The 25747-nt window shown below is 39.9% G+C and overlaps 1 protein-coding gene across 3 annotated transcripts in view; it reads left to right on the forward strand.

Annotated features, from left to right (window-relative positions):
- ULK4 (unc-51 like kinase 4) overlaps positions 1-25747 on the forward strand; it is a 388775-nt gene that overhangs the window by 259936 nt on the left and 103092 nt on the right. For all 3 annotated transcript variants that reach the window (XM_073333132.1, XM_073333131.1, XM_073333133.1), the window contains one exon: positions 10709-10814. In XM_073333132.1, coding sequence (XP_073189233.1) covers positions 10709-10814 — 106 coding nt within the window. The remainder of the gene's footprint in view (positions 1-10708; positions 10815-25747) is intronic.

Consider the following 25747-nt stretch of genomic DNA (forward strand, 5'->3'; position numbering starts at 1 on the left):
AGAAGATTACCAAATCTCATCTTTTCTGGGATTGCATCCCGCAAATGTAAATATGCAGAAGCAACACTCTTAAAGAACCCCAGTTTCTATAAGTAACTTTCCCTCTGGCTCATAACAAGCTACTTGTTAACATAGGGGGCAAGAATGCAACTATAGCCATCGAACTACGGAATAGGGGGAATAAAGGGGACACCATAATTGATTTCCAGTATGAAAGAAGAGGGCTTTATCAGGGCTGTGTTTAAAACTTGCATAATCTGACTAGGATTTGAGCAGAGAAGAAACCTATGTGTTGATGGCTGGGATAAATACCCCCACTGGAAAAAGGAGAAAATAAAATATAACACTATTAAATATTTGTCTTAATATTCTGTACCACTTGTTATGGTGGGATAGGAGAACAACAACCCAGGCTTTCAGTACCTTGTGTGTTGTTATGGTGCTTGAAATAACTGCGTATTTTCACACACATGCGTTCTTCCTTCATCACCCCCAAACAATCACTCTGAGTTACTATTTTCCTTTGATGTCTGAAGCTTGCATATGCCCTTTTATGACTCCCCAATAAGAATTTTAGTGAAAGGCGCAAGACATCTCCTTTCCCCTGTGTGCACCACATAGACCAACGTTGTCATACATCCAAGAAGCAGGATATCCATGATTATTCCTGAACTGGATTTCCAAAGCCTCCTCACTACATGATCAGCACCCTACTGTAATCTTTTGAAATGTTATATTTATTAGACATATTTATTACATATGAGTAAGAATGGTTTTGAAAGATGAAGTCATCAGAGCTATGTTTTTTTCCTTTGGAATATCAGGTTGTTAAAGCATAATCCCTATTTTAAGTTCGATCATCTACAGACAACAACATTAAATTAATATTGAGATTCATGTTTACCAATGTTCAGTTTTGTGTAGACTAGTCCATTGATCAAAAGCAACAAAACTTTAAAAGCCTGATTAGTCAAGTATGTAACTAGGCAGAATTGACTTGTTTCTCAGTTAGCTTACTTTTATGGTTGAAGAATGGTGCATATGTTTGTTGACAAAGTCCCTTATCGGCTGTATACTAAAGATATAACAATTTTCTGCTTCCAGATAAACTGTATATTGAGGCTTCTAGTTTGCTCATTGACATTTACGGACAGAGAGAATAAACTATGCCCAGTACAATATAAACCTGCACTTTTGTCAAGAGGTTTTGACAACAAATAAAAAATGCAGCCTTGTAAGAAGTAGTTTGGTTATATTTCATTTTTATAATACTTTTTTATCAATTGATTTATTGTAAGAAATAGCAAAATCTCTTGTGATTTCATATTAATTAACTAACTTGTGTTCATAGGTCATGTGCTTGAGAAAGAGAGCTCCTAAAATAGTTGCAGTTTAACCACTGTAATTCCATTGAATGGACTAGAATTACTGTGTGAAATGTCATGGTATCCTGTAATTTAATTACAGCATATCTCTGAAGTTAACCCTTAAAGTGTTTTTATTTTGCAGACTGTTAGCCAAATTAATGCTTAGAGGGGCATGTACATGTTATGTACAGTCTCCAGAGGATTAACTTTTATCACAATTGCAATCTGGTTTCAGTGTTATCAAACAAAGTGGTTAAAATGCTGAAGTCTGGGTGTGTTGTTTTAAATTCTGATGCACTAAAAGGAAGAAAAAAGTTATTATTGGGATTTATACAATAGCATCTGAATGAAACTCACAGGTCCATGTAGCTAATATAAATTTACTTACCTTATTGGTTTTAAAACAGTGTGAGTGATTTCTTTCATTAACACACAACCCTTCAAATTAGAATAAAAAGTTTAATGGCCTAAATACAGTGCAGTGTTCTTTGAAAAGCCGATTTTTTAAACTAGTATTTCCTTGTTATGCCCTTGGTATTTCATAGCTGTCCTGTTTAAGCACTGAAGCAATTAGTTTTGAGAAGGCTGATTCTTCAGGGTCCAGTGCTTTCCTGCCTTTCATTTGCCGAAGCTGTACATTTTAATGAAGTTGTTTCATCTGCATTGCTAAACACTAGAATTTTGCTTCTTCAATTCTAATTATCTCTGTTGGCAAATGCTATGTTTTATTAAAGCTGTCAAGTGCACTGTTCATTAAATGTCCAGTCTTGCTGTCGTGCACACAAATTAGATCAGCTTTGCTTATTGATGGATTATTTAGAAGTCAAATATTTTCTACACAAACTTTACAAATCTAGCATAACAGCCATCAGTGACACCTTAGGTGTAGGTAAGACATACCTGTGGCTTCATGAGACCTAGCCATAATTCATTTTCTATATATACAATATAATAAAAACTTCAGTAATCTAGCTGAGTACACTCTTTTTCTCTAAATTGGACACCTAGAATAATATTTTATTAAGAGAGTATTTTTCTCTCTTAGATACCTAGAATTACATTCTGAAATCTACAATTGTGTAGGTTATAGTACAATAAACTTCATGTGATACTGCTTTAATTGTTGCACAGGTGCCTTTGCTTCTATGTTTCATTCGAGAGTTATATATAACACAGTTGATTGATTTCCATTAAAAGAATTATGGCTTAATTTAAGAGCTACTAACTTTGTGGATGCAAAAGATTGCAATGCTGCACAACCAGCAAGTTCTCTATTACAAATGTATATTTAAAAAGGTGAATTTTGGTTGCAAGATATTTACATCAAATATATGGTGCTTTGGCCTCAGAATGACAAATTTATTATACTTCCACAGAAAGTACTTGATACCGAGTGTCATCTTTCATTTTGTCATAAACAGAGATCTTTTTTTACTAACTTTGCATTTTTGTTTTCTTAGGAACTGGTTTTCTACAGAATATATTATTAGTTAGTTTTGTTGTGAAAAAAGTATATCTTCTTGGTGTTTATTAATTGTGCTCCAAGCATGCTTTAAAAAAAACTAATTAAAGAGAAGGTGACAGGCTATAAGATGAACGTGTATCTTGTTGATATATTAGTAATGCTTATCTGAAAACTTGAAGTCCCACAAGACTATATTTCAAAACTGCTTTTCAATAGCATTGCCATATGACATCACTTTTCTGTTTTGGTTACTTTATTTTTTTAAAGGAGATTACATTCATACTTTCCAGCATTGTATTTAAATATATCAGACTATATTTTAGGCTTTGCATTGTATCCTAAAGTCCAGCAGACCCTTGAGAAAAGTCAGTTCCAGAGTCAGGAGACCCCCCCACTGAGAATTCCCAGCTACTTAACCACATGATGTTTACATCTAGGCCCTCAAATGCTCTACCTTATCTCAAATGCTGTGATGATCATATGTGGAAAGAGACGTTCTCTCTCTGATAGTGGGGACCCAAGCCATCCAGGGCTTTATAGATAAGAGACAACACCTTGCATTGCACACAGAAGTTGACTAGGAAGGAACTATTTTAAGAAAAGTAGTAACATATTCCTTGTGACTGTTACTAGCCAACAGTCAACCAGTTGCATGCAGCACCATCTGTAACTTCTGAGTGGTCATCAAGAATATCCCAAAGTAGGACTTATTGCCATTATTGTGGTAACAGCAAACCTGAGAGAGGTCACAGATGTCTATTCAGAGGAGGTAGCTGAGATTAAGTTGCTCTTGGCCCCCAGAACTAGCTGGGTTCCAGAGGAAGACTGTGGTCTTAGAGCAGGGGTTTTCAAATTGGGGGTTGGGACCGCTCAGGGGATCGTGAGGTTATTACATGGGGGGGTCACAAGATGTCAGCCTTCACCCCAAATCCCATTTTGCCTCCTGCATTTATAATGGTGTTAAATATATTTTAAGGTCTTTGGGGGTCACACTCAGGGGATTGCTATGTGAAAGGAGTCACCAGTACAAAAGTTTGAGAACCACTATCTTAGAGCATCAAGTTGCAAATTGCTTGGCTAACCCCTGTATTTAATGGGGTCTGAAGTCATCTTCACCATACTCTTAAAATCCTTCCGCTGCTTTTAACCCATTGTTGTTATTTCAGATTTGTACAAATTAAGATTCAGCTAGTTTACTCTTATGCAAGTCCTAATGCTAGGAAGCAAGCAAAAATAGACCCCACATCATCCATTTCTGGTAGAAAGAAGATATGTTGCTGCATATCATCTGTATACTAATGAGTTTGAGTGGGAGTTCTGTTGGAGGAGAAGGTATTTGTATTTGGTTTTGGTTTTGTAGTATTTGTATATGTATAGGCTTGTAGGGGCCCTGTGCTGGGAGAGAATCTGAGCCCTGATTAGGGGGCGGGGCTTCTCTGACTAGGGGTCCTAAACGGCAGCCAGCCAGTCAGGCAGCGGCACAGATAGCTGCAGGGGCACAGGAGCTAGCAAACAGAGCTGTAGACAGGGGAGTTTGAGTGGGAGTTTGAAAGGGGAGTTTGTCTTGTGGTACTTGTGTTTTGCTGTGGGTGGTGGTGTTTTGGGTGTGGTTTGTGTTTCCCAGATTAACAGGATTTAGGTGGCAAGGCTATGACAGATACAGAGGCAGCAGTGGGAGTAACCCATGTAGCGGAAGACACAATGAGGATGACTGGATGTGGAAGCTGTAGTATGTACATGATCCTGGAGGGGGCACCTGGTAAGAGTTTTGTCTGTATGAAATGCCATCTGATAGAGCTGATGGAGGAAAAGATCCGAGGTTTGGGGATGCAGGTGGAAAGTCTGGTAGAGTTTAGGAAGGGGTTTGAGCAGATTATGGAGGTATCTGAAGGGAAAAGCTCAGACTTGCAGGTGGAATCAGGGCTGGGGAATTCTGAGGGGAGACTGGGAGTGGTCAGTGGAAGCATGTGACTAAAAGAACCAGGCAGAGGAAAAGACGGGCTAGTGAAGGAGAAATAGAGCTCAAGAATAGGTTTGCAGAGTTGGAAAATGAAGAAGGGGCTCAGCAGGTAGTCACTGAAGGTGGAAGGGCAAGGAAGAAGAGAAGAGCGGCTAGTCCGATAGGAAAAGGGGAAGAGTTAATGGAGATTACACCAAATATAAACCCCAGGAGGATACAGGATGGGTTAAAGAGGATTACAAGGGAGAATAGGAATGGAAAGAACTTGCAGTCAGAGGGAACAGGGGATAACTGGAGAATAGCACCGTCCCTAGGAAAAGGCAGGTCTATGTGATTGGGGACTCTTTACTGAGAAGAATAGATAGGCCTGTAACCAGAGAATAGGAGAGTGTGCTGTCTTCCAGGTGCTAAGATATGGGATGTAGACCTAAGGTTGAAAAGGATTCTAAAGGGAGCAGGAAAGAATCCCCTAATTATCCTTCATGTGGGAACAAATGATACGGCTAGATTCTCACTGGAAAGTATTAAGGGAGACTATGCTAGGCTGGAGAAGACTCTTAAGGAAATCGAGGCTCAGGTGATCTTTAGTGGGATTCTGCCTGTTCCTAGAGAAGGGCAACAAAGGTATGACAAGATTATGACTATCAACAGATGGCTCAGGCAGTGGTGCTATAAGGAGGGCTTTGGGATGTATGGCCACTGAGAGGCATTCATGGACAGAGGACTGTTCTCTCGGGATGGACTTCACCTGAGTAGAGGGGGAAATAGACTTCTAGGATGGAGGCTGGCACAACTGATTAAGAGAGCATTAAACTAGGAATTTGGGGGAGATGGCTGGGAGACATCCAGGTAATCTCCACGCCGGATTTTAGCATTGAGAGGAAAGAAAACGAAGTAAGAAAGGATACAGCCGTGGGTAGGAGGAAGGGCAGTGTAGATACCAGTCTAACAGGTTATACTGGCTGTAGAATGACCGTGCCTAATAGGGTACAGAATGTGAGTGAGGCCAAACAGCAAAAATTAAGATGTTAGTACACTAATGCGAGGAGCCTAGGTAACAAAATGGAGGAACTAGAGCTACTGGTGCAGGAAGTGAAACCAGATATTATAGGAAAGGAGTACTTGTGGCACCTTAGAGACTAACCAATTTATTTGAGCATGAGCTTTCGTGAGCTACAGCTCACTTCATCGGATGTTTACCGTGGAAACTGCAGCAGACTTTATATACACACAGAAATCATGAAACAATACCGCCTCCCACCCCACTGTCCTGCTGGTAATAGCTTATTTATAGCTTATAAGCTATTACCAGCAGGACAGTGGGGTGGGAGGAGGTATTGTTTCATGATTTCTGTGTGTATATAAAGTCTGCTGCAGTTTCCACGGTAAACATCCGATGAAGTGAGCTGTAGCTCACGAAAGCTCATGCTCAAATAAATTGGTTAGTCTCTAAGGTGCCACAAGTACTCCTTTTCTTTTTGCGAATACAGACTAACACGGCTGTTCCTCTGAAACCTGTCAGATATTATAGGGTAACAGAAACATGGTGGAATAGTCGTCATGACTGGACTACAGGTATTGAAGGGTATGTGCTGTTTAGGAAAGACCGAAATAAAGGTAAAGGTGGTGGAGTAGCATTGTATATCAATGATGAGGTAGAATGTAAAAAAATAAGAAGCGATGAAATGGATATGACTGAGTCCGTCTGGGCAAAAATCACATTGGGGAAGAAAGCTACTAGAGCCTCCCCTGGGATAGTGCTTGGGGTGTGCTATAGACCGCCGGGATCTAATTTGGAATGGATAGAGCCCTCTTTAATGTTTTTAATAAAGTAAATACTAATGGAAACTGTGTGATCATGGGAGACTTTAACTTCCCAGATATAGACTGGAGGACGAGTGCTAGTAATAATAATAGGGCTCCGATTTTCCTAGATGCGATAGCTGATGGATTCCTTCAGCAAATAGTTGCTGAACCGACTAGAGGAGATGCCATTTTAGATTTGGTTTTGATGAGTAGTGAGGACCTCATAGAAGAAATGGTTGTAGGGGATAGTCTTGGCTCAAGTGATCATGAGCTAATTCAGTTCAAACTGAATGGAAGGATTAACAAAAATAAATCTTCAACTAGGGTTTTTGATTTCAAAAGGTCTGACTTTCAAAAATTAAGGAAATTAGTTAGGAAAGTGGATTGGACTGAAGAATTTATAGATCTAAAGGTAGAGGAGGCCTGGGATTATTTTAAATCAAAGCTGCAGAAGCTATCGGAAGCCTGCATCCCAAGAAAGGGGGGAATATTCATAGGCAGGAGTTGTAGACCAAGCTGGATGAGCAAGCATCTCAGGCACTCCTTGTCAAGCTAATTATTACTGATCACACCACAATTTTTCACACCTTTCCGATTGATTACAGCATATTTTTAAGGACAGTAGAGACGCAACATTTTTCTTGTGATCAAAAACACCTTGAATGTATCAATATAGAGACAGAATATTCTGTCACTTCACTGAAGCAATCTGTCAACAATGAGCCTCACTGAGAATCATGAAACTATATATGTAAATATGGGTATCCTCCATGTATTATATATTAACTAGGACTGTCAATTAATCGCAGTTAACTCACTCATTTAACTAAAAAAATTTAATTTAATTGCACTGTTAAACAATAGAATACCAATTTAAGCGTATTAAATATTTTGGATGGTTTTGTACATTTTCAAATATATTGATTTCAATTACAACACAGACCACAAAGTGTACAGTGCTCACTTTATTTTTATTACAAATATTTGCATTGTAAAAATGATAAAAGAAATAGTGTTTTTCAATTCACCTCATACAAGTATCTACTTCTGAGGGCATTCTGTGCCAAAAAATTAAAAATTCTATGCATAATATTTTAAAATTCTTCAAAATTCTGCAAGTTTTATTTGTCAGTAAATAAATGTGGAGGCTCTAGCATGGCAGTAGGGAGCACAGGCCACTGGCTGCACAAAGGTGGAAGATCACTCTGCAGCCCTCCCTCCTCCTAACTCAAGGACATGGACTCAGCAGTGGGGCTGCACCGGATCCTGACACAGCACAAGGCCTGGGCCTGCCCCAGAAACACCCTGGGGCCCTGCCCCTCTGCGTCAGGTGCACCAGATGTGGGGCAGGCAGGTTCAACCAGGCAGGATCCAAGTGTGGAGGGGCTCAGTGTGGGCGGATCCAGGAGTGGGGTGAGAGGATTCTCTGTGGAACAATCTCTGTGCAGACAGCTCAGTGTGGGGTCTAGGTCTGGGGGGGATCTGGATCCACAGAGGCTCCTTAGGGAAGTTCCAGGTGCAGGGGCAATGGATCTCTGCAGGGGCTTCCAGGTGAAGGTGGTTGGGGCTCAGCAGAGGGATCTGGGTGCTGGGGGAGTGGGGCTTGGTGGGGTGGGGGTCTCGGAGCAGCTAGTTGTTGGTCAATGGCGGGGGGTCTGGATGTGGGGGCTCTGGGTGGGGATTTGTGTGCACGGAGCTCAGTGGAGGGTGGTCTAGGTGAAGGGGTGTGGGTCCGGAGGCAGGGGGTCTAGTGCCGGGGGGCTCCAGATGCAGGGGTTGAGGTTCAGTGGGGAGAGGTTTGGGTATGGAGGGCTAGGGGAGTTCTCGATGTACTGAATGAGGCTTGGCAGGGGTGTCTGGGTATGGGGGGTCTGGATGCACAGGGGTTGGGTGGATGGGGGAGCAGCTCCCCATACAGTGACCCCGCCCCCAACAGCTGAGGAGTGATGGGGGCAGGAAACAGGGGAGGATGCTGAGTTTTTTGTAGCTGGGGGAGGTTTCTGGGTGTGAGTCTGACACAGCCCCAGGCACTCCTTGTAGAGGAAAAGGAAGTCCCATCCTCTCCTGCCTCCAGCCCAGCCACTGATTCTATCTCAGGGTAGGAGCCACTGGCTGGGGTGTCTCCAGCCCCATGGAGATTTACCTCTCCGCCAGCTGCTTTCGGTGCCTGAAACGTTGTACCTTCACTGCGAGGGAGTGATGTGTGACTGCTCTTGCAGCTTCCCTTTTCTTCTCTGTCAGAAAGTCATTTTTCTGCAGGGAAGCAAAGAAATCTGCAGGGAACATTAATTCTGTGCATGCTAAGGTGCGCAGAATTCCCCCAGGAGTAAAGTACCGTAGTGCAATCTCTTTTTTGTGAAAGCACAACGAAAAGTGTAGATTTTTTTTGTTACATAACGACACTCAAAAACAAAATAATGCAAAACTTTAGAGCCTGCAAGTCCACTTGGTCCTACTTCTTGTTTAGCCAATCGCTAAGAGAAACAAGTTTGTTTACATTTACGGGAGATAATGCTGCCCACTTCTTATTTACAATGTCATCTGAGCGAGAACAGATGTTTGCATGGCATTTTTGTAGCCAGCATTGCAAGGTATTTATGTGTCAGATATCCTTCATTCGTATGCCCCAACATTCCAGAGGACATGCTTCCATTCTGATGACGCTTGGTAAAGAAACAATGTGTTAATTAAATTTGTGACTGAACTCCTTGGGGGAGAATTGTATATCTCCTGCTTTGTGTTTTACCTGCATTCTGCCATATATTTCATATTATAGCAGTCTCGGATGATGACCCAGCATGCTGTTCGTTTTAAGAACACTATCACTGTAGATTTGACAAAACGCAAAGAGAAGGTACCAATGTGAGATTTCTAAAGATAGCTACAGCACTCAACCCAAGATTTAAGAATCTGAAGTGCCTTCCATAATCTGATAGGGTCAGAGTGTGGAGCATGCTTTCAGAAGTCTTAAAAGAGCAGCACTCTAATGCGGAAACTACAGAACCAAACCACAAAAAAAGAAAATCAAGTGGTAGAATCTGACTCAGATGATGAAAATGAACATGCACTCCTTTGGATTGTTATCAAGCAGAAACTATCGTCAACATGGATGCATGTCCTCTGGAATGTTGATTGAAGCATGAAGGGACATATGAATCTTTAGCGCATTTGGCACAGTGCCATGCGAATGCCTGATCTCACTTTCAGGTGACATTGTAAACAAGAAACGGGCAGCATTATCTCCTGCAAATGTAAATAACCTTGTTTGAGCGATTGGCTGAACAAGAAGTAGGACTGAGTGGACTTGTAGGCTCTAAAGTTTTACATTTATTTTATTTTTATATGCAGTTATTTTTGGTACATAATTCTACATTTGTAAGTTCAACTTTCATAATAAAGATATTACACTACAGTACTTGTATTAAGTGAATTGAAAAATACTATTTCTTTTATTTTTACAGTGCAAATGTTTATAATAAAAAATAAATATAAAGTGAGCACCGTAGACTTTGTATTCCATGGTGTAATTGAAATCAATATATTTGAAAATGTGGATCCAAAAATATTTAAATAAATGGTATTCTATTATTGTTTAACACACGATTAATCGCGATTAATTTTTTTTATAGCTTGACAGCCCTAATATTAATCTTAATATTACATTTATGAAAAATCTTGCCCCCTGGTGTATTTATTTACTCACAAAATAACAAAAGGATCAAATGGCTTTCTATGGCACCTCGAACTAAAGCTAAGTAGAATGAGAATAGTCTGTAAGAGAAATGTAATGCAATGAAAATATACATCAGTTCTGAATATGAGGTGAGTGTTCAGGGTTATTCAGTTTTTGTTCAACTCATTTATGACAAAAGGTCACATGTGAAGTTCAGATCTGAGGTTTTAGTGCAGGTAATTAGCCTCTTAAACAACCTTTATAAGAGGTCATGTTAATGTAATTGTCACTGTGCTGTAATCATGAAGTTGAATTTTAAAGGAATTGGATAATATTTCCCATTACATTTTGCAAGGTAACAGTCTACTGTTAAACTTAAAATAAGTAAATGTATTGGAAGATGTTTTATTTGTCGTTTAATTTTATTTGTATTACAGGAGCACCAGGACAGTGTGCTGGGTAATACCATGCAGAGTGTAATTGCATTATTGAATAATCTGGTTGCCCACAAAAATACAAACATGACTTTACTTTATGAACAAGGTATGTGTTTCTTATATTTGGCACCCTCCTCACTGCAAATATTTGCCTATGTATGTATCGTAGCATGAGCTTTTCTACTCAGTATACTTAATTATGTTCTGTAGTTTATAATTACATAGCCATACTAAAGCTGGTGGTTCCTAAAGGAGTGACTAAGTGAAAGCTAAATTGTACCTTTAAGGCACAACTTTGTATAAGGGTGGTACAGAGCCGAGAGCACATGAACTTTGATTGTAACTGGTCCTTGCACGCCTGGAGCATGCAGGAAGAAGGGAGGCTCCTTGTATTCTTCCTACCTTCCTATTCACACCTGTGAAAGGGCCAGTCACACTATGACTATAAACTTCTTTCTTACTAACTAATGCCCCAGTCCTACATTTTGATCTATTTAGCAGTCTGATGCACCCAGGAGGAGCCCCATTGACTTCAGCGGTCCTAACTATACAAATCATTACACATCTAAATAAAAGGCAGATTCAGTAATAAAATGTGTTGAAATAGAGAATTTGGCTTCAGTTTACAAGATGTAGTGAGAAACTTCTGTTGTTGAAATGAGAATACATTTGTTTGAAAGCTTGTCTATAAATTTGTAACCGCATTTTGCTAGCATCGACCATTTTTAATTACTTATTAACAATAGTATCCTTGGTTTTGTGAGTAAGCATTGACAAGCCAACAAGACAAAATCTGCAACAGTGCACTTGAATAGTTGTCACTTTTGCTATCATAATTCTGTGAATTTGACTGTAAACTCTTTGGGGCAACTTCTTTCTTTTGTGTGTTGACTAGAGCTTCAGACATATACAGACTGCTATATAAATAATAATGATATATTAGAACTTCAAACAGAAGTTATGGGTTTACAGGCTGGATGCAGAAATTACTGGCTGAGCTTCTATGGCCTATATTGTACAGGAGCTCAGACAGTTTCAAAATGGTCCCCTTGACCTTAAAAATCTAGGAGTAATTAAAATATTAAAATCCTGGTGCTAATGGTATTTTTATCAGTTTAGGACATGTACTTAATTGAAATGTTGCTTGTAAACAGATTATTCATAATACAGAGAAAGCTCTTCTGTTTTGTTTAATTTTAAAATTAATTCCATTAACACTTTAAATCTGGCTATTCCCTAGTGCATATGCACTGATCTTTTCATAATTTTTAATACAACTTTTTGTATTAACAGTATTACTGTCTAAATTATGGAGTCACATAAATTATAATTCACAACAGCTGCAAAATATATTTAAATAAACACACACCATATGTATTTCCTCATTAGACTCAAAAAAGGCACGCTTATTTCTTGATAAACATTGTTGATTTTCATGCACCTAAGTATGAAATCATCTAAATAGGTATGTACAGATCAGAAAACCTATATATGAGCTGTTTAACATTTGTTTTTGTTTTTATGTTTTGTTTTTTATTAGCTTTATGTATTTTTTAATTCTTTGAAAGACTTTGTCTTTAAAAAAACAAAATAATACTTTTAAATTACATTAGGACTCCACAGCAAGCATCCTCAGTCCTCGGGCCGGTTTTGTTCAATATCTTCGTAAATGATCTGGAGGATGGTGTGGATTGCACTCTCAGCAAGTTTGCAGATGACACTAAACTGGGAGGAGAGGTAGATACGCTGGAGGGTAGAGATAGGATACAGAGGGCCCTAGACAAATTAGAGGATTGGGCCAAAAGAATTCTGATGAGGTTCAACAAGGACAACTGTAGAGTCCTGCACTTAGGACGGAAGAATCCCATGCACCGCTACAGATTAGGGACCGAATGGCTCGGCAGCAGTTCTGTAGAAAAGGACCTAGGGGTTACAGTGGACGAGAAGCTGGATATGAATCAACAGTGTGCCCTTGTTGCCAAGAAGGCCAATGGCATTTTGGGATGTATAAGTAGGGGCATTGCCAGCAGATAGAGGGATGTGATGGTTCCCTTCTATTCAACATTGGTGAGGCCTCATCTGGAGTACTGTGTTCAGTTGTGGGCCCCACACTACAAGAAGGATGTGGAAAAATTGGAAAGAGTCTAGCGGAGGGCAACAAAAATGATTAGGGGACTGGAACACATGACTTATGAGGACTGGAACACATGACTTATGAGGAGAGGCTGAGGGAACTGGGATTGTTTAGTCTGCAGAAGAGAAGAATGAGGGAGGATTTGATAGCTGCTTTCAACTACCTGAAAAGGGGTTCCAAAGAGGATGGATCTAGACTGTTCTCAGTGGTAGCTGATGACAGAACAAGGAGTAATGGTCTCAAGTTACAGTGGGGAAGGTTTAGGTTGGATATTAGGAAAAACTTTTTCACTAGGAGGGTGGTGAAACACTGGAATGCGTTACCTAGGGAGGTGGTGGAATCTTGTTCCTTAGAAGTTTTTAAGGTCAGGCTTGACAAACCCCTGGCTGGGATGATTTAGTTGGGGATGGGTCCTGCTTTGAGCAGGGGATTGGACTAGATGACCTCTTGAGGTCCCTTCCAACCCTGATATTCTATGATTCATGCCCCTGCCTGTCTCCTGTGTGTAGTCTGCTGGGTCCCAGTCTCATTTACTTTTCACATTACTTGGCAATGTGCTAGTTCTTTCCCACCTCTAATCTATTTCGTGTCTCATCACTCAGGGTAGTTCGTGGCTTGAGGAATTGGGCTAGAAATGTTATTGAAGGCAGATGTGACATGGAGAGGACAGGCTTGGAGAAGGGAGAGTCCCAGAAGGGATTGGATATGACACTAGTTGGGGCTCACCGCATCTCACTGCCCTTTGCTGTGAAGTACATCCAGGTACCAGAAACCATTTCTCCATCTAAGTCTCAGCACCCTTAGGAACTGGTTAGTCTTCAAGGTACTAAATACCTGAAGCATAGCCAGTGTCTTATTGATTGAGGGCCTAATCCTAAAGTTCACAACTTCTGACACCCAAGTCTGTAAGATAATTACAGAAATACTGATCTGGTAAAGATAGATCTGAAAGTTCTACTGTTCAAGTAAAGGCGGGATGAACGCTGGCCTAAAGCAAAACAGAGGACTTGTTTACCTTTTCTCATTTCCCATTGGGACCAGGGTTCCAGGGGAGCCAGCTGAGGTCGCTCAATTAGGGTGAACTGCAAAGAATGGGGCAGACTATCCCCAAAGATGGTAAATATTTTAATACTTAGATTTATCAAGCCAGCACAAAACAGCTTTTTTATTACCTCACTGGTTGCCCAGAAGCCAACAACACAGTTCCCTTAAAATAACCCAGCCTCAGGCCTCCACCCCGATACCCAAGTCGAGAATGATGAAGATTACGGAAAATCTTATTTTGTCATATAAAAATGAAAAGTGTCTACCAATCCCAAAGGATCAGACACATTACCTCCCAGGTTAATGAATATTCCAGATCTTACCCAAAAACATGCTTACAGCCAATTCTTATTAACTAAACTAAAGTTTATGAAAAAAGAAGAGAGAGAGAGTATTGTTAAAAGATCAGTATACATACAGATAAGAGTTCAATTCTTGAGGTTCAGATTCATAGCAGAGATGGTAAGCTTTGTAGTTGTAAAGAGTTCTTTCAGAAATAGTCCATAGGTTATATTCATTGTTTATATTTCAGGGCAGTGCAGTCACAATTGGGAACTCAGTCCTTGTGGCTTAGGCTTCTCCTGAATAAAACTTCAAGCAGATCTGAGATAAAAAGGATTGGGACCCAAACATCTTTTATACAATTCAGGCCTTCTTTGACAGGTTGGAGTCCCTAGGGGAACAATAGACCCTCATTTCTTAAGCATCCTCGTTAATTATTCACACAGACTAAAAGAAAAGGAGTACTTGTGGCACCTTAGAGACTAACCAGTTTATTTGAGATAAGCTTATGCTCAAATAAATTGGTTAGTCTCTAAGGTGCCACAAGTACTCCTTTTCTTTTTGCAAATACAGACTAACACGGCAGCTACTCTGAAACCTGACCAGACTAAAGTAAGGCAATTGCCTGTTTTTCCATCATTCACAGGTGATATACTATACACTTCAAAAAGAGGTGAATACAGTGATATCCTGCGTTTACAGTTCATTTAAATGCTAGGATGTTTTTTTATCTCTGAATTTACAGAATACAGCATAGACAGGGACTGTTGATTACATTGTTGACCACTACCCATATATATGTAAATACACAAAAACACAGACATTATCTCTCCGTATGTCTTTAAGTTTGAATTTGAGTTATTTATCCTGCAGGATGCTTAACCCTTTCTAGCCATGTGTCATACCCACAATAACTTTAGAATTCTTTCCTGCTGCATAAAGACACTTTAAAATTTGTTTGGCACTATTTCAAGTTCCTGATTTTTGTCATCTTTATACACAGAGCAGGACATGATCTAGTGGTCTGGGAGATAATATTCTGTCTGTGACCTTGGGAAAGTCTCTCTCAATTTCAGTTTTCCAATCTGTAAAATAGGGCCTTTTATAGTTCTTTAAAGATCCTACCCTAGAGGATTTTTATCCCTCGGTTTCAGCTCCCTAGCCAAGACAAGTGGAGCCACCTAAGCTCTTGAAATATTTTGGTCCATGGGGCAGTAGTAGTGGGATAGAGCATAACAGGTAATTAATTTTCTCTTGCTTCCCCATAGCAGTGTGAGAATTAACAAGTTAATGTACTTAAAGTGCTTTAAAAGTGAAAAGCTCTATATACACACTGAACATTATATGAGACTCCAATTATGAAGTCAGTCCTGAAAAGTTATACTGCTGATGCTCCCTTTTATGATAAAGTAAATTCATAATTCCAAGGGGATCACTCATAAACATATTATAAATTATGCCCTAAAGATGCTTTTGTTTTGCTTCATTTATCTTGTGTTCAAATGATGCCTCACAGGAAGTTATTGAATTTGTTTTTTTAACAGTTCAAACACTAGCAATTAAACCCCCCCTTCCTATTCTGGCTATGATTCTGTATCTTCAGCTGCCAGGAAACCAATATTTTTGAAGGCAGATCAGTCATAGATCCTAGTCATTCCCATTACTTTTGTACTTTTTAGTTTTTGGAATTTACTGTCTTTTTCCTCCCCCGGGGAGTTTTATTAGATTATGAAGATTATAGAGTGGGTTACAGTCTACATGTTACTTTTTCTCCTTTCCTCAATCAATCTTGCATGATGGATCTTGCTTCGTGATTATTTCTGCAGTTTCATATTGATAACAATGATAATGCCTTACATTTAGCTGCTTTGATTCCAAAATCCTTTATGTAGACTACCATGAAGTCACGTCTCTCTCCTCTGAACTACAGCCTTTCATGTCATGGAACACATCAGATGTGTAAAGATGCTCACCTGTAATATTTCTAGGTGAAAGAGAGAATAACATATGTAACTGGATCTGTGAGGGGAATTTTAGAATGGCCCACGCCATCAGTTTATAAATGTGTATCCCACTGAAATTAATGGAGAGTTCTGCTTAATAATCAGCTCCATGATATGACCCAGAATAATTACCCAGGCTGGAATTCAGTGAGGACACAGGGACTAGCAGAATTACTTCAGTCTCTTGTAAAAAGTATAATCCGCTCTTAAATAACCAAAAGTATTTTGGTCATGTTTAACTCCCATCTAAAAGATTCGCAAAAAGAAAAGGAGTACTTGTGGCACCTTAGAGACTAACCAATTTATTTGAGCATGAGCTTTCGTGAGCTACAGCTCACTTCATCGGATGCATACTGTGGAAACTGCAGAAGACATTATATACACAGAGACCATGAAACTATACCTCCTAAGTTTCATGGTCTCTGTGTATATAATGTCTTCTGCAGTTTCCACAGTATGCATCCGATGAAGTGAGCTGTAGCTCACGAAAGCTCATGCTCAAATAAATTGGTTAGTCTCTAAGGTGCCACAAGTACTCCTTTTCTTTTTGCGAATACAGACTAACCCGGCTTTTTACTCTGAAACCTATCTAAAAGATTGGTACGGTTGGAGGTCTCATAGGATTCTTTCTTTCAGTGTACCAACCATCAGGTGTTTGTCTTTTAAAACTTTAGTTTATGAGCCTACTCTCTGCCAAAGTATATACAAATCTCAAGGCAAAACAAGGTGAAAAATGTCACTTGACACCTCATACGAAAAGGAAGTTGAGAAGGAGAATATTCTTAATCTTTAAAAAGGCTCTTAATGGAGTAATGATTCTTCTTCATATCTCATCATTAACTTTAAATCTGGGTGATCAGATCTTGAAACCAATATCTTGCGATAATGCCATCTCAGATACACTTAGTAACTTTCTTCTCTGACAGTATTTTACAGTTGTCACCATTTTAAAAGGTCGACATTTCGCAACATATAGCACATAATTATCACTGATGCTCTATTCTGGATATTAGAAAAAACTGTAGTATCTGATTACTATTTGCAAATGTTGACCATTGTAGGCGTACAGTAGATACTCACCTGCTTCTGTACTCTGACGGCTGCTGGAACCCAATATATTGACTAGAATTTCAGTTTTAATAATAAACTGAGGGTGAAATAAAGAACTGCCTTACCTACAGTAAGTGAATTACATTAGTGTGTAAGACTGTCGTATTTTGCGGAACATTTCACCATCAGTTTATTATTTCTAGCACCTTTGTTTCCCTTCTCATTTATTTACAGACTGTTTTATGTGAATTAGAAGTTGTCAGGAGCATTTAATTGTCCTCATTGTAGCAGCATTTCTGCCCATTGTGGAATTTATTCTTGTCTTTTGGGACTCATTCAAAGGCAAGGAAATACTTCATTTGTACTGTCATATCAGCTGGCATGTCTTTCACAGAAAGAAATTGGACACATTTTATTAGAGGCAGAAATGTGTTTGTAAAGCTTCATTCTGTAGCTTCGCTTCTCAAAGATGAACAAATCAGATTATTGCAGAGTAGACTGGATGGACTAGAAAAAGGTTTTCGTAGCCTTTATGTATATATCAGATCATATTTGTATAAACTGATGTTTCAGGGAGGGCATAGAGGAGTAATTTGCAAGATTTCTACCTGCAACACTTAATTGAATCAGTCCAATAGGTGGTTTACAGTCCAATTTTGGATATGTCCAGAACTACTCATTTGTTTACTCTATCTTTAGCTTCTTTGGCAGGCCAGTACTCCATTAACAGTTTGGGTTGGCAACTTTCTACTCGCACAAAACCAAACACCCTTGCCCTGCCCCGCACCCTTCTCCTTTCCTGAGGCCCCACCCCTTATCCAAGGTGCCATCCTCGCTCACTCTATTCCCCCCACCCCTCCGGTCGCTCGCTCTCCCTATCCTCACTCTCTCATTTTCACTGGGTTGGGGCAGGGGGCTGGGGTGTGGGTGGGTGCTCCGGGCTGGGATTGAGGAGTTCGAAGGGTGGAAGGGGGATCAGGACAGGGCAGGGGGTTGGGCCACAGGAGGGGATCAGGGGTGCAGGCTCTGGGCGGCGCTTACCTCAAGCAGCTCCTGGAAGCAGCGGCATGTCCCCTCTCTGGTTCCTATACGGAGGAGCAGTCAGGTGGCTCTGCACACTGCCCTGTCCCAGCCAGTGGGAGCTGCGGGGACGGCACCTGCGGACTGGGCAGCGCACAGAGCCCCCTGGCTGCCTCTAGACATAGGAGCTGAAGACATAGGCTGCCTCTAGACATGCTGCTGCTTCCAGGAGTCGCACGGAGCCACAGCAGGCAGGGAGCCTGCCTTCGCCCCGCTATGCCGTGGACCAGACTTCTAATGGCCCAGACAATGGTGCTGACCTGAGTCAACAGGGTCCCTTTTCGACCAAGCATTCCAGTTGAAAACCGGACACCAGGCAACCCTATTAACAGTTTATCAAAATGTTTCAGATTTTTCTACCAAATATTCACTCCTTTGCTGAAGTTAACAACGTTAGGACTATGAGGAGAGTTTAATCTTATGTGAAAAAGATGTTTACATGTAAACTGTGTCTTCAGAAAGTGTTTATTGTAAACTGCTGGGGCATGGGTGGTCTACCTAGTGGGTGGAGCAGGACCTTGCCTCATGCTTGTGATGGCAATTTGGGGAATAATAAGCGTAGCTCTAGGGATCAGGGACTGGTCCAAAGGTGAAGCCAGAGTCAGGGTCGAAGGGCCAAAGGGTCATAACCGGAGTCAGAAGTCCAAGTCTCACCTGAAGGGTAAGCTGGAGTCATAGTCAGAGATGTAGCCAAGAGTCAGAGCCAGGAGTCAGAAAACAGAATGAAGCAGGGGGGGCTGGAGCTGCTGGTGGGAGCAAGGGATGAGCAGGGCTTGGAGCAAGGACTGTCACTAGAAGCCGGCTGGATCAGGAAGTGGAAATGAGAGCAGGGTAAGTGCAGCTGTGGATGTGGTATATAATGAGCAGATGCTGTTGCTCCTGCAAGGCTCCAGTAGCAGACCACTGTTTCCCCTGCTAAAATAAGGTAGTGCAAACATTTTGGAGGGAGCTCATTGGGCCCTGCTGAGCCTGCTGGGTCCCTGGGGACCAGGGCAGGAGCCAGCTGTGCCCCTCACAGTTTCCACTATATGGTGGAATTAGGGCTGTCAAATAATTTAAAAAAATAATTGCAATTAATCGCAAGATTAAAAAATATAGTCACAATTAATCGCAGTTTTAATCACACTGTTAAACAATAATAGAATACCAAATGAAATTATTATAAATATTTTTGGATGTTTTTCTACATTTTCAAATATATTGATTTCAATTACAACAGAGACTACAAAGTGTACAAATATTTGCACTGTAAAAAGATAAACAAAAGAAATAGTATTTTTCAATTCACCTCAGACAAGTCTTGTAGCGCAATCTCTTTATCATGAAAGTGCAGCTTACAAATGTAGAATATTTTTAACATAACTGCCCTCAAAAACAAAACAATGTAAAACTATAGCACCTACAGGTCAAAACATGAAGGGGCATACAAATGTTTAGCATATCTGGCACATAAATTCCTTGCAACACTGGCCACAACAGTGCCATGAGAACCTGGTCTCACTTTCAGGTGACATTGTAAATAAGAAGTAGGCAGCTTTATCTCCTGTAAATGTAAACAAACTTTTTTGTCTTAGCAATTGGCTGAGTGGACTTGTCTGAGGTGAACTGGAAAATACTGTTTCTTTTGTTTATATTTTTACAGTGCAAGTATTTGCAATCTCAAGTAGTAATATAAAGTGACCACTGTACACTTTGTGTTCTGTGTTGTAATTGAAATCAACATATTTGAAAATGTAGAAAAACATCCAAAATATTCATAATAAATTTAAATTGGTATTCTATTATTGTTTAACGGTGCTATTAAAACTGCAATTAATGACTGGTTTTTTTTTAAATCTAGTTAATTTGTTTTTCGTTAATCGCATGCATTAACTGCGGTTAATTGATAGTCCTAGGTGGAACATATGCCAAACTTTATCCCGCTGTGTTTGGAGTTGCCAAATATGTTGAATCTTAGGAACTAAAATGGAGATGAAAGTTCCAGGCTATTACCATCTAGAATGACACAATCAGCTTTAAAATAAACCTTGACAGCTCTTTCTGGCAAATGAGAGTGGGAGTAGTTTCTCTAAAACTGGAAGTATAAATAGAAAACACAAAATGACAGCGTACAACAATCATTAAATCCAACACTGTATTAAGAAAACATAATAAGCACTCAAGATGTGAACAGTTATTTAAAAAGGGAAAGAGCTACAATAAAATTTTGTAGAAGGATCTTAATAACTCATTTGCACCTCATGAAAAAAGATAATAATCAACCTTCACAGGTGAAGTATCCCATTCATCTTGTGGTCCACTGCTTTGACTTTTAGTCAAATGTCAAGAGATTAATTAGGTTTCAAATGTCTTTATGCATGTCGTATTTTTAAAGTCTGTTAAATCTTGCACACTGAAAAAGTGACTCCCCTGGCAGCAACAATCCAGCATTAACATTTTTTAATAAAAAGGGTCATGTGTCATTTATAGATCTATTATTTAGTTATAGGCAAACTGCAAAAGGTTCTGAGATCCAAATAAGCCCCCAAAGTCTTATAACTTATCCATACTTTTGGAGGACATTTTTCTACCATTCTTCCACCATACTTGTAGTGCAGGTCCTATTTCCAAAATTCTCTTAATTGTTCTGTCTGTCAGCCAGTTCTTAATAACAACTCCTGCCTCCCAAACCAGCTTCTCTCTTATTCTCCCGGTTGTCGTCCCCATTCGTGTAGACTGGACACTGGCCATTCCTTATGAGAGAGCTGGCTCTCTGACCTATTCCGTCTTCCTTTGCCCCGTTACCCCACCTCTGTTGTGCTTCACTGAACCACTGTAAAGTATTTGTGATATCTCAGTGCTGAAAAAGTACCAGAAATTGTGGAATTGGATTGTGCATAGACTTAAGGCAGAAATAATAGTGGGTTATTGGAACAGCTGGGCTTGAGAAATGATATAGAGAAAAGAAGAGCAGATGTGTGGAGGACAAAAGAAAAGGACAGTGTCTAGTTCTCTTTTTGGGGAGGGGCAGTGTTTTCATCTAGAGTTGGGAGGAGATAGTCAGCTGGATTTGGGTGGGGATGGAAATCCTTTTAAGTACTAACTTAACACCTATTTAGTACACTATTTGAATTGATACACCTATTTTAAGAGGTTCAAGCTCAATTTGGATAGAAAGAAGAGCCAAGATTCAGCCTATTCTTTTACTTTTTCTGAGCCCATTTGTTCATCCCCAGTGTAAGTGAACATATACTCACTCACTTGTATGAAGTGTGTATACCACTTTCAGTAGAGCAAGAGAACAGAAGTCTTGCTGCTGGGTAGAGACCATTGTTATGGGGAGGCTCTCTTTCCTTTCTCCCTACACATTGAGGTGATTCATTGAAAGGTAACAGATCAGGTTAAGAATCTTGGGGTCATTTTTGACCATGTTGGAAATGCTTTGAAATTGATTGTCATATGCACAGTCTACACAGGCCACATTGTGTTTTAGTCCTTAACAACTTCTCAACAGTAAACATACACCTTTGTGACAAAGAGACTTTATTATCATAATTTCCTTTTAGAAAAACTTAAGATTTTAGAAAGCTTTTCCAAAATGCAGCAGCAGCATATTTGTTTTCTGGCTGAAGCTACCACATTCATATTACAGACACTGTGTATAAAGTGGTCCATAGAAAAATCAGTCATCCTATCTGAATAGTTTTACCATGCTCATCACTGTAGTAGTACCTGAGCACCTTTTACTTAGTTCATATACAATATGTCTGTGTCTGTGAAGGGTAGGAGCAAGAGACAACAAGTAAATTTACATATACAGAAAAAGAATTTTTAAACACTTTTATCAGTACTTAGGATCCAAAATGCTCTCAATGCAAAAGGGTAACAATATGAATATAATGGACATTTTTTTACAGCGAGAGTAAATCCTGACTGGTTGATTGCATCCTCTCTCAAAGTAGTAACAGGGATAGTTGTAAAAGTGTCTCTTGAGTTGGATGTCAGAGGAAGGGCCACACACACTGGAAACACTCCAGAAGTCCTACCTGGGACACCTAGACAGGGAGCAACACTTGTTATACCTTCCTGCTAATAGTAAGGTCATCCTCTTTTTTTTCCCTATAATGAAACAAATTCACCTTTTTTCACACAGTTATTTTAACCTGAAGTAAATGAGCTCCTGAAGACAATATGTGCCATCGTATTCCCATAGACAAGAGTTTATATGAGGAAATAATGGCAGCTAAGTCTGAACAATTGATTTTTACATCTTATCAATGGAGAGAAAAATGACTGTCCTATATGATATAGAAAAATCTTTGCTATGGTGATATAAAGTTGAGAGTGCATGGGCAGGAGAGTTTTAAGGGCTATCAAATGAGAATGACTGATCACACCAAGGATAACTCTTCATGTGTCACTGAACTATTTCAAATTAACACAAATTATTGAGGGGGAAAGATTAGAAACAAAAGTATATTCAGAAACAGTTAATTCTACAATATTATAATTTATGAGACACCCATCGCTGAGACTTGAGTCACATATCTGGTCCAGTTTCACTTAATGATTGAAGGATTTTAGTCTAATTTGTTTTGTTTAATCTATCCTTAATTTGTAATATGTCTAATTTACAATTATTTAAAGAATACCAATCACAGTACTATCTAGGTATTGATACCTGCCAAATACCTACTTGAACAAAACTGTTATGCCAGACTGTCTACAGGTTGCACCATTCATGGAACTCAGCCTCGGTACTGTGAAAACCAAGATGGTAACCATAGGAAGTGTACTGCACTCCAGGAGGTACAAGATTCATTCAAATGGAAGTCACTTTTTAAAAGTTTTGCCCTTTCTATCCTGTGGATGGTTTTCTGCTTTAAGAAACCTAGAGATCATAGAACTGGAAGGGACCTCAAGAGGTCATCTAGTCCAGTCCCCTGCACTCATGGAAGGACTAATTATCTAGACCATTCCTTACAGGTGTTTGTCTAACCTGCTTTTAAAAGTGTCCAATGATGGAGATTCCACAACCTCCCTAGGCAATTTATTCCAGTGCTTAACACCCTGACAGTTAGGAAGTCTTTCCTAATGTCCAACCAAAACCTCCCTTACTGTAATTTAGGCCCATTGCTTCTTGTCCTATCCTCAGAGGTTAAGAAAAACAATTTTTCTTCCTCCTCCTTGTAACAACCTTTTACATACTTGAAAACTGTTATCATGTACCCTCTCAGTCTTCTCTTTCCAGACTAAACAAACCCAATTTTTTCAATCTTCCCTCATAGGTCATGTTTTCTAGACCTGTAATCATTTTTCTTGGTCTTCTCTGGACTCTCTCCAATTTGTCCACATCCTTCCTGAAATATGGACACAATACTCCAGTTGAGGTCTAATCAGAGCAGAGCAGAGTAGAGCAGAAGAATTACTTCTCGTGTCTTGCTTACAACACTCTTGCTAATACATCCCAGAATGATGTTTGCTTTTTTTTGCAACAGCCATTACGCTGTTGACTCATATTTAGACTGTGGTCAACTATGACCCCCAGATCCCTTTCCCCAGTACTCCTTCCTAGGCAGTCATTTCCCATTTTGTATGTGTGCAATTGATTGTTCCTTCCTAAATAGAGTACTTTGCATTTGTCCCTGTTGAATGTCATCCTATTTACTTCAGACTATTTCTCCAGTTCGTCCAGATTATTTTGAATTTTAATCCTATCTGCCAAAGCAACCCCTTGCAATCCCTCTCAGGTTGGTATCATCTGCAAACTTTATAATGTACTCTGTAGTCCATTATCTAAATCATTGATGAAGATATTGAACAGAACCGGACCCAGAACTGATCCCTGCAGTACTCCACTCATTATGCCCTTCCAGCATGACTGTGAACCACTGATACCTACTCTCTGGGAATGGTTTTCCAACCAGTTTTGCACCCATCTTATAGTAGCTCCCTCTAGATTGCATTTCCCTAGTTTATTTATGAGAAGGTCATGCAAGACAGTATAAAAAGCTTTACTAAAGTCAAGATATACCACATCTACCACTTCCCCCCCATCTACAAGTCTTGTTACCTGTCAAAGAAAGCTATCAGGTTGGTCTGACACAATTTGTTTTTGACAAATCCATACTGACTGTTACTTATCACCTTATTATCTCCTAGATGTTTGCAAATTGATTGCTTAATTATTTGCTCCATTATCTTTCAGCATAAAGAAGTTAAACTGACTGGTCTGTAATTCCCTGAGTTGTCCTTATTTCCCTTTTTATAGATGAGCACTATATTTGCCTTTTTCCAGTCTTCTGGAATCTCTCCCGTCTTTCATGACTTTTCAAATAATCGCTAATGGCTCAGATATCTCCTCAGTCAGCTCCTTGAGTATTCTAGGATGCATTTCATCTGGCACTGGTGACTTGAAGACATCTAATTTGTCCAAGTAATTTTTAACTTGTTCTTTCCCTATTTTAGCCTCATCTGATCCTACCTCATGTTCACTGGCATTCATTACTCTAGATGTCCGATCACCACCAAACTTCTTGGTGAACATTTTTGAGGGTATGAATGCATCTGTTGCCTGTGTGTGAAAGAAATAGGTTCTGCCATCAGCATTTGCCCACGTGATGGCTGTTCAACAAGAGCTATAGCCTCCAGGCTGACTATCACGATTACAGGGTGAGAACTGTGCTTTTGACCCCTTTTTGTCCCTCTTGAATTTACCCCTCAGGTGACAGGCCTCGCATCCTGCACCTCTTGCTAGGTGGAATCCCATAGTCGAACCACTCTTAGATTGGATCTCTGGGCTTCAGCCCCTTGCTTACCAACCATGTTAGTCTGACAGGTTTGGATGGTTTGGCACCTGTAAACCATGGGGAGCTGTGATCTGAGTGGATTAAATCATAGCTCAGGTAGGTCTAACTTATTCCCGTCTCTGTGTTGGGAGAGTCAGCCTCCTTAGTAATGGAAGTCCCTGTCTGTTTCAGTCAGATTGGGTGTCAGCATTAACCCACTCCACCCAAGGTAAGCATTTTTGAGGTTTAGGGTCCCCTTTGTTCAAATGCTGTCAGCCTAACAGTGAGAGGAATTAATCATTGGACCAGTTTACCAAGGGTCGTAGTGGATTCTCCATCACTGACCATTTTTAAAACAAGTTAGAGTGTTTTTTCTAAAAGATCTGCCCTACGAATTGTTTTGTGGAAGTTCTATGGCCTGTACTACAGAGAAGGTCAGAGTAGGTGATCACAATTGTCCCTTCTGGCCTTAGAATATGTAAATCTAGAGAGCCACATAGGTAGCTGTCATAAATATAAAGGGAAGGTAACCACCTTTCTGTATACGGTGCTATAAAATCCCTCCTGGCCAGAGGCAACATCCTGTTACCTGTAAAGGGTTAAGAAGCTCAGGTAACCTGGCTGGCACCTGACCCAAAGGACCAATAAGGGGACAAGATACTTTCAAATCTTGGGGGCA

The sequence above is a fragment of the Lepidochelys kempii genome, chromosome 2 (assembly GCF_965140285.1).
Source record: "Lepidochelys kempii isolate rLepKem1 chromosome 2, rLepKem1.hap1, whole genome shotgun sequence".
Taxonomy (NCBI): Eukaryota; Metazoa; Chordata; order Testudines; family Cheloniidae; genus Lepidochelys; species Lepidochelys kempii.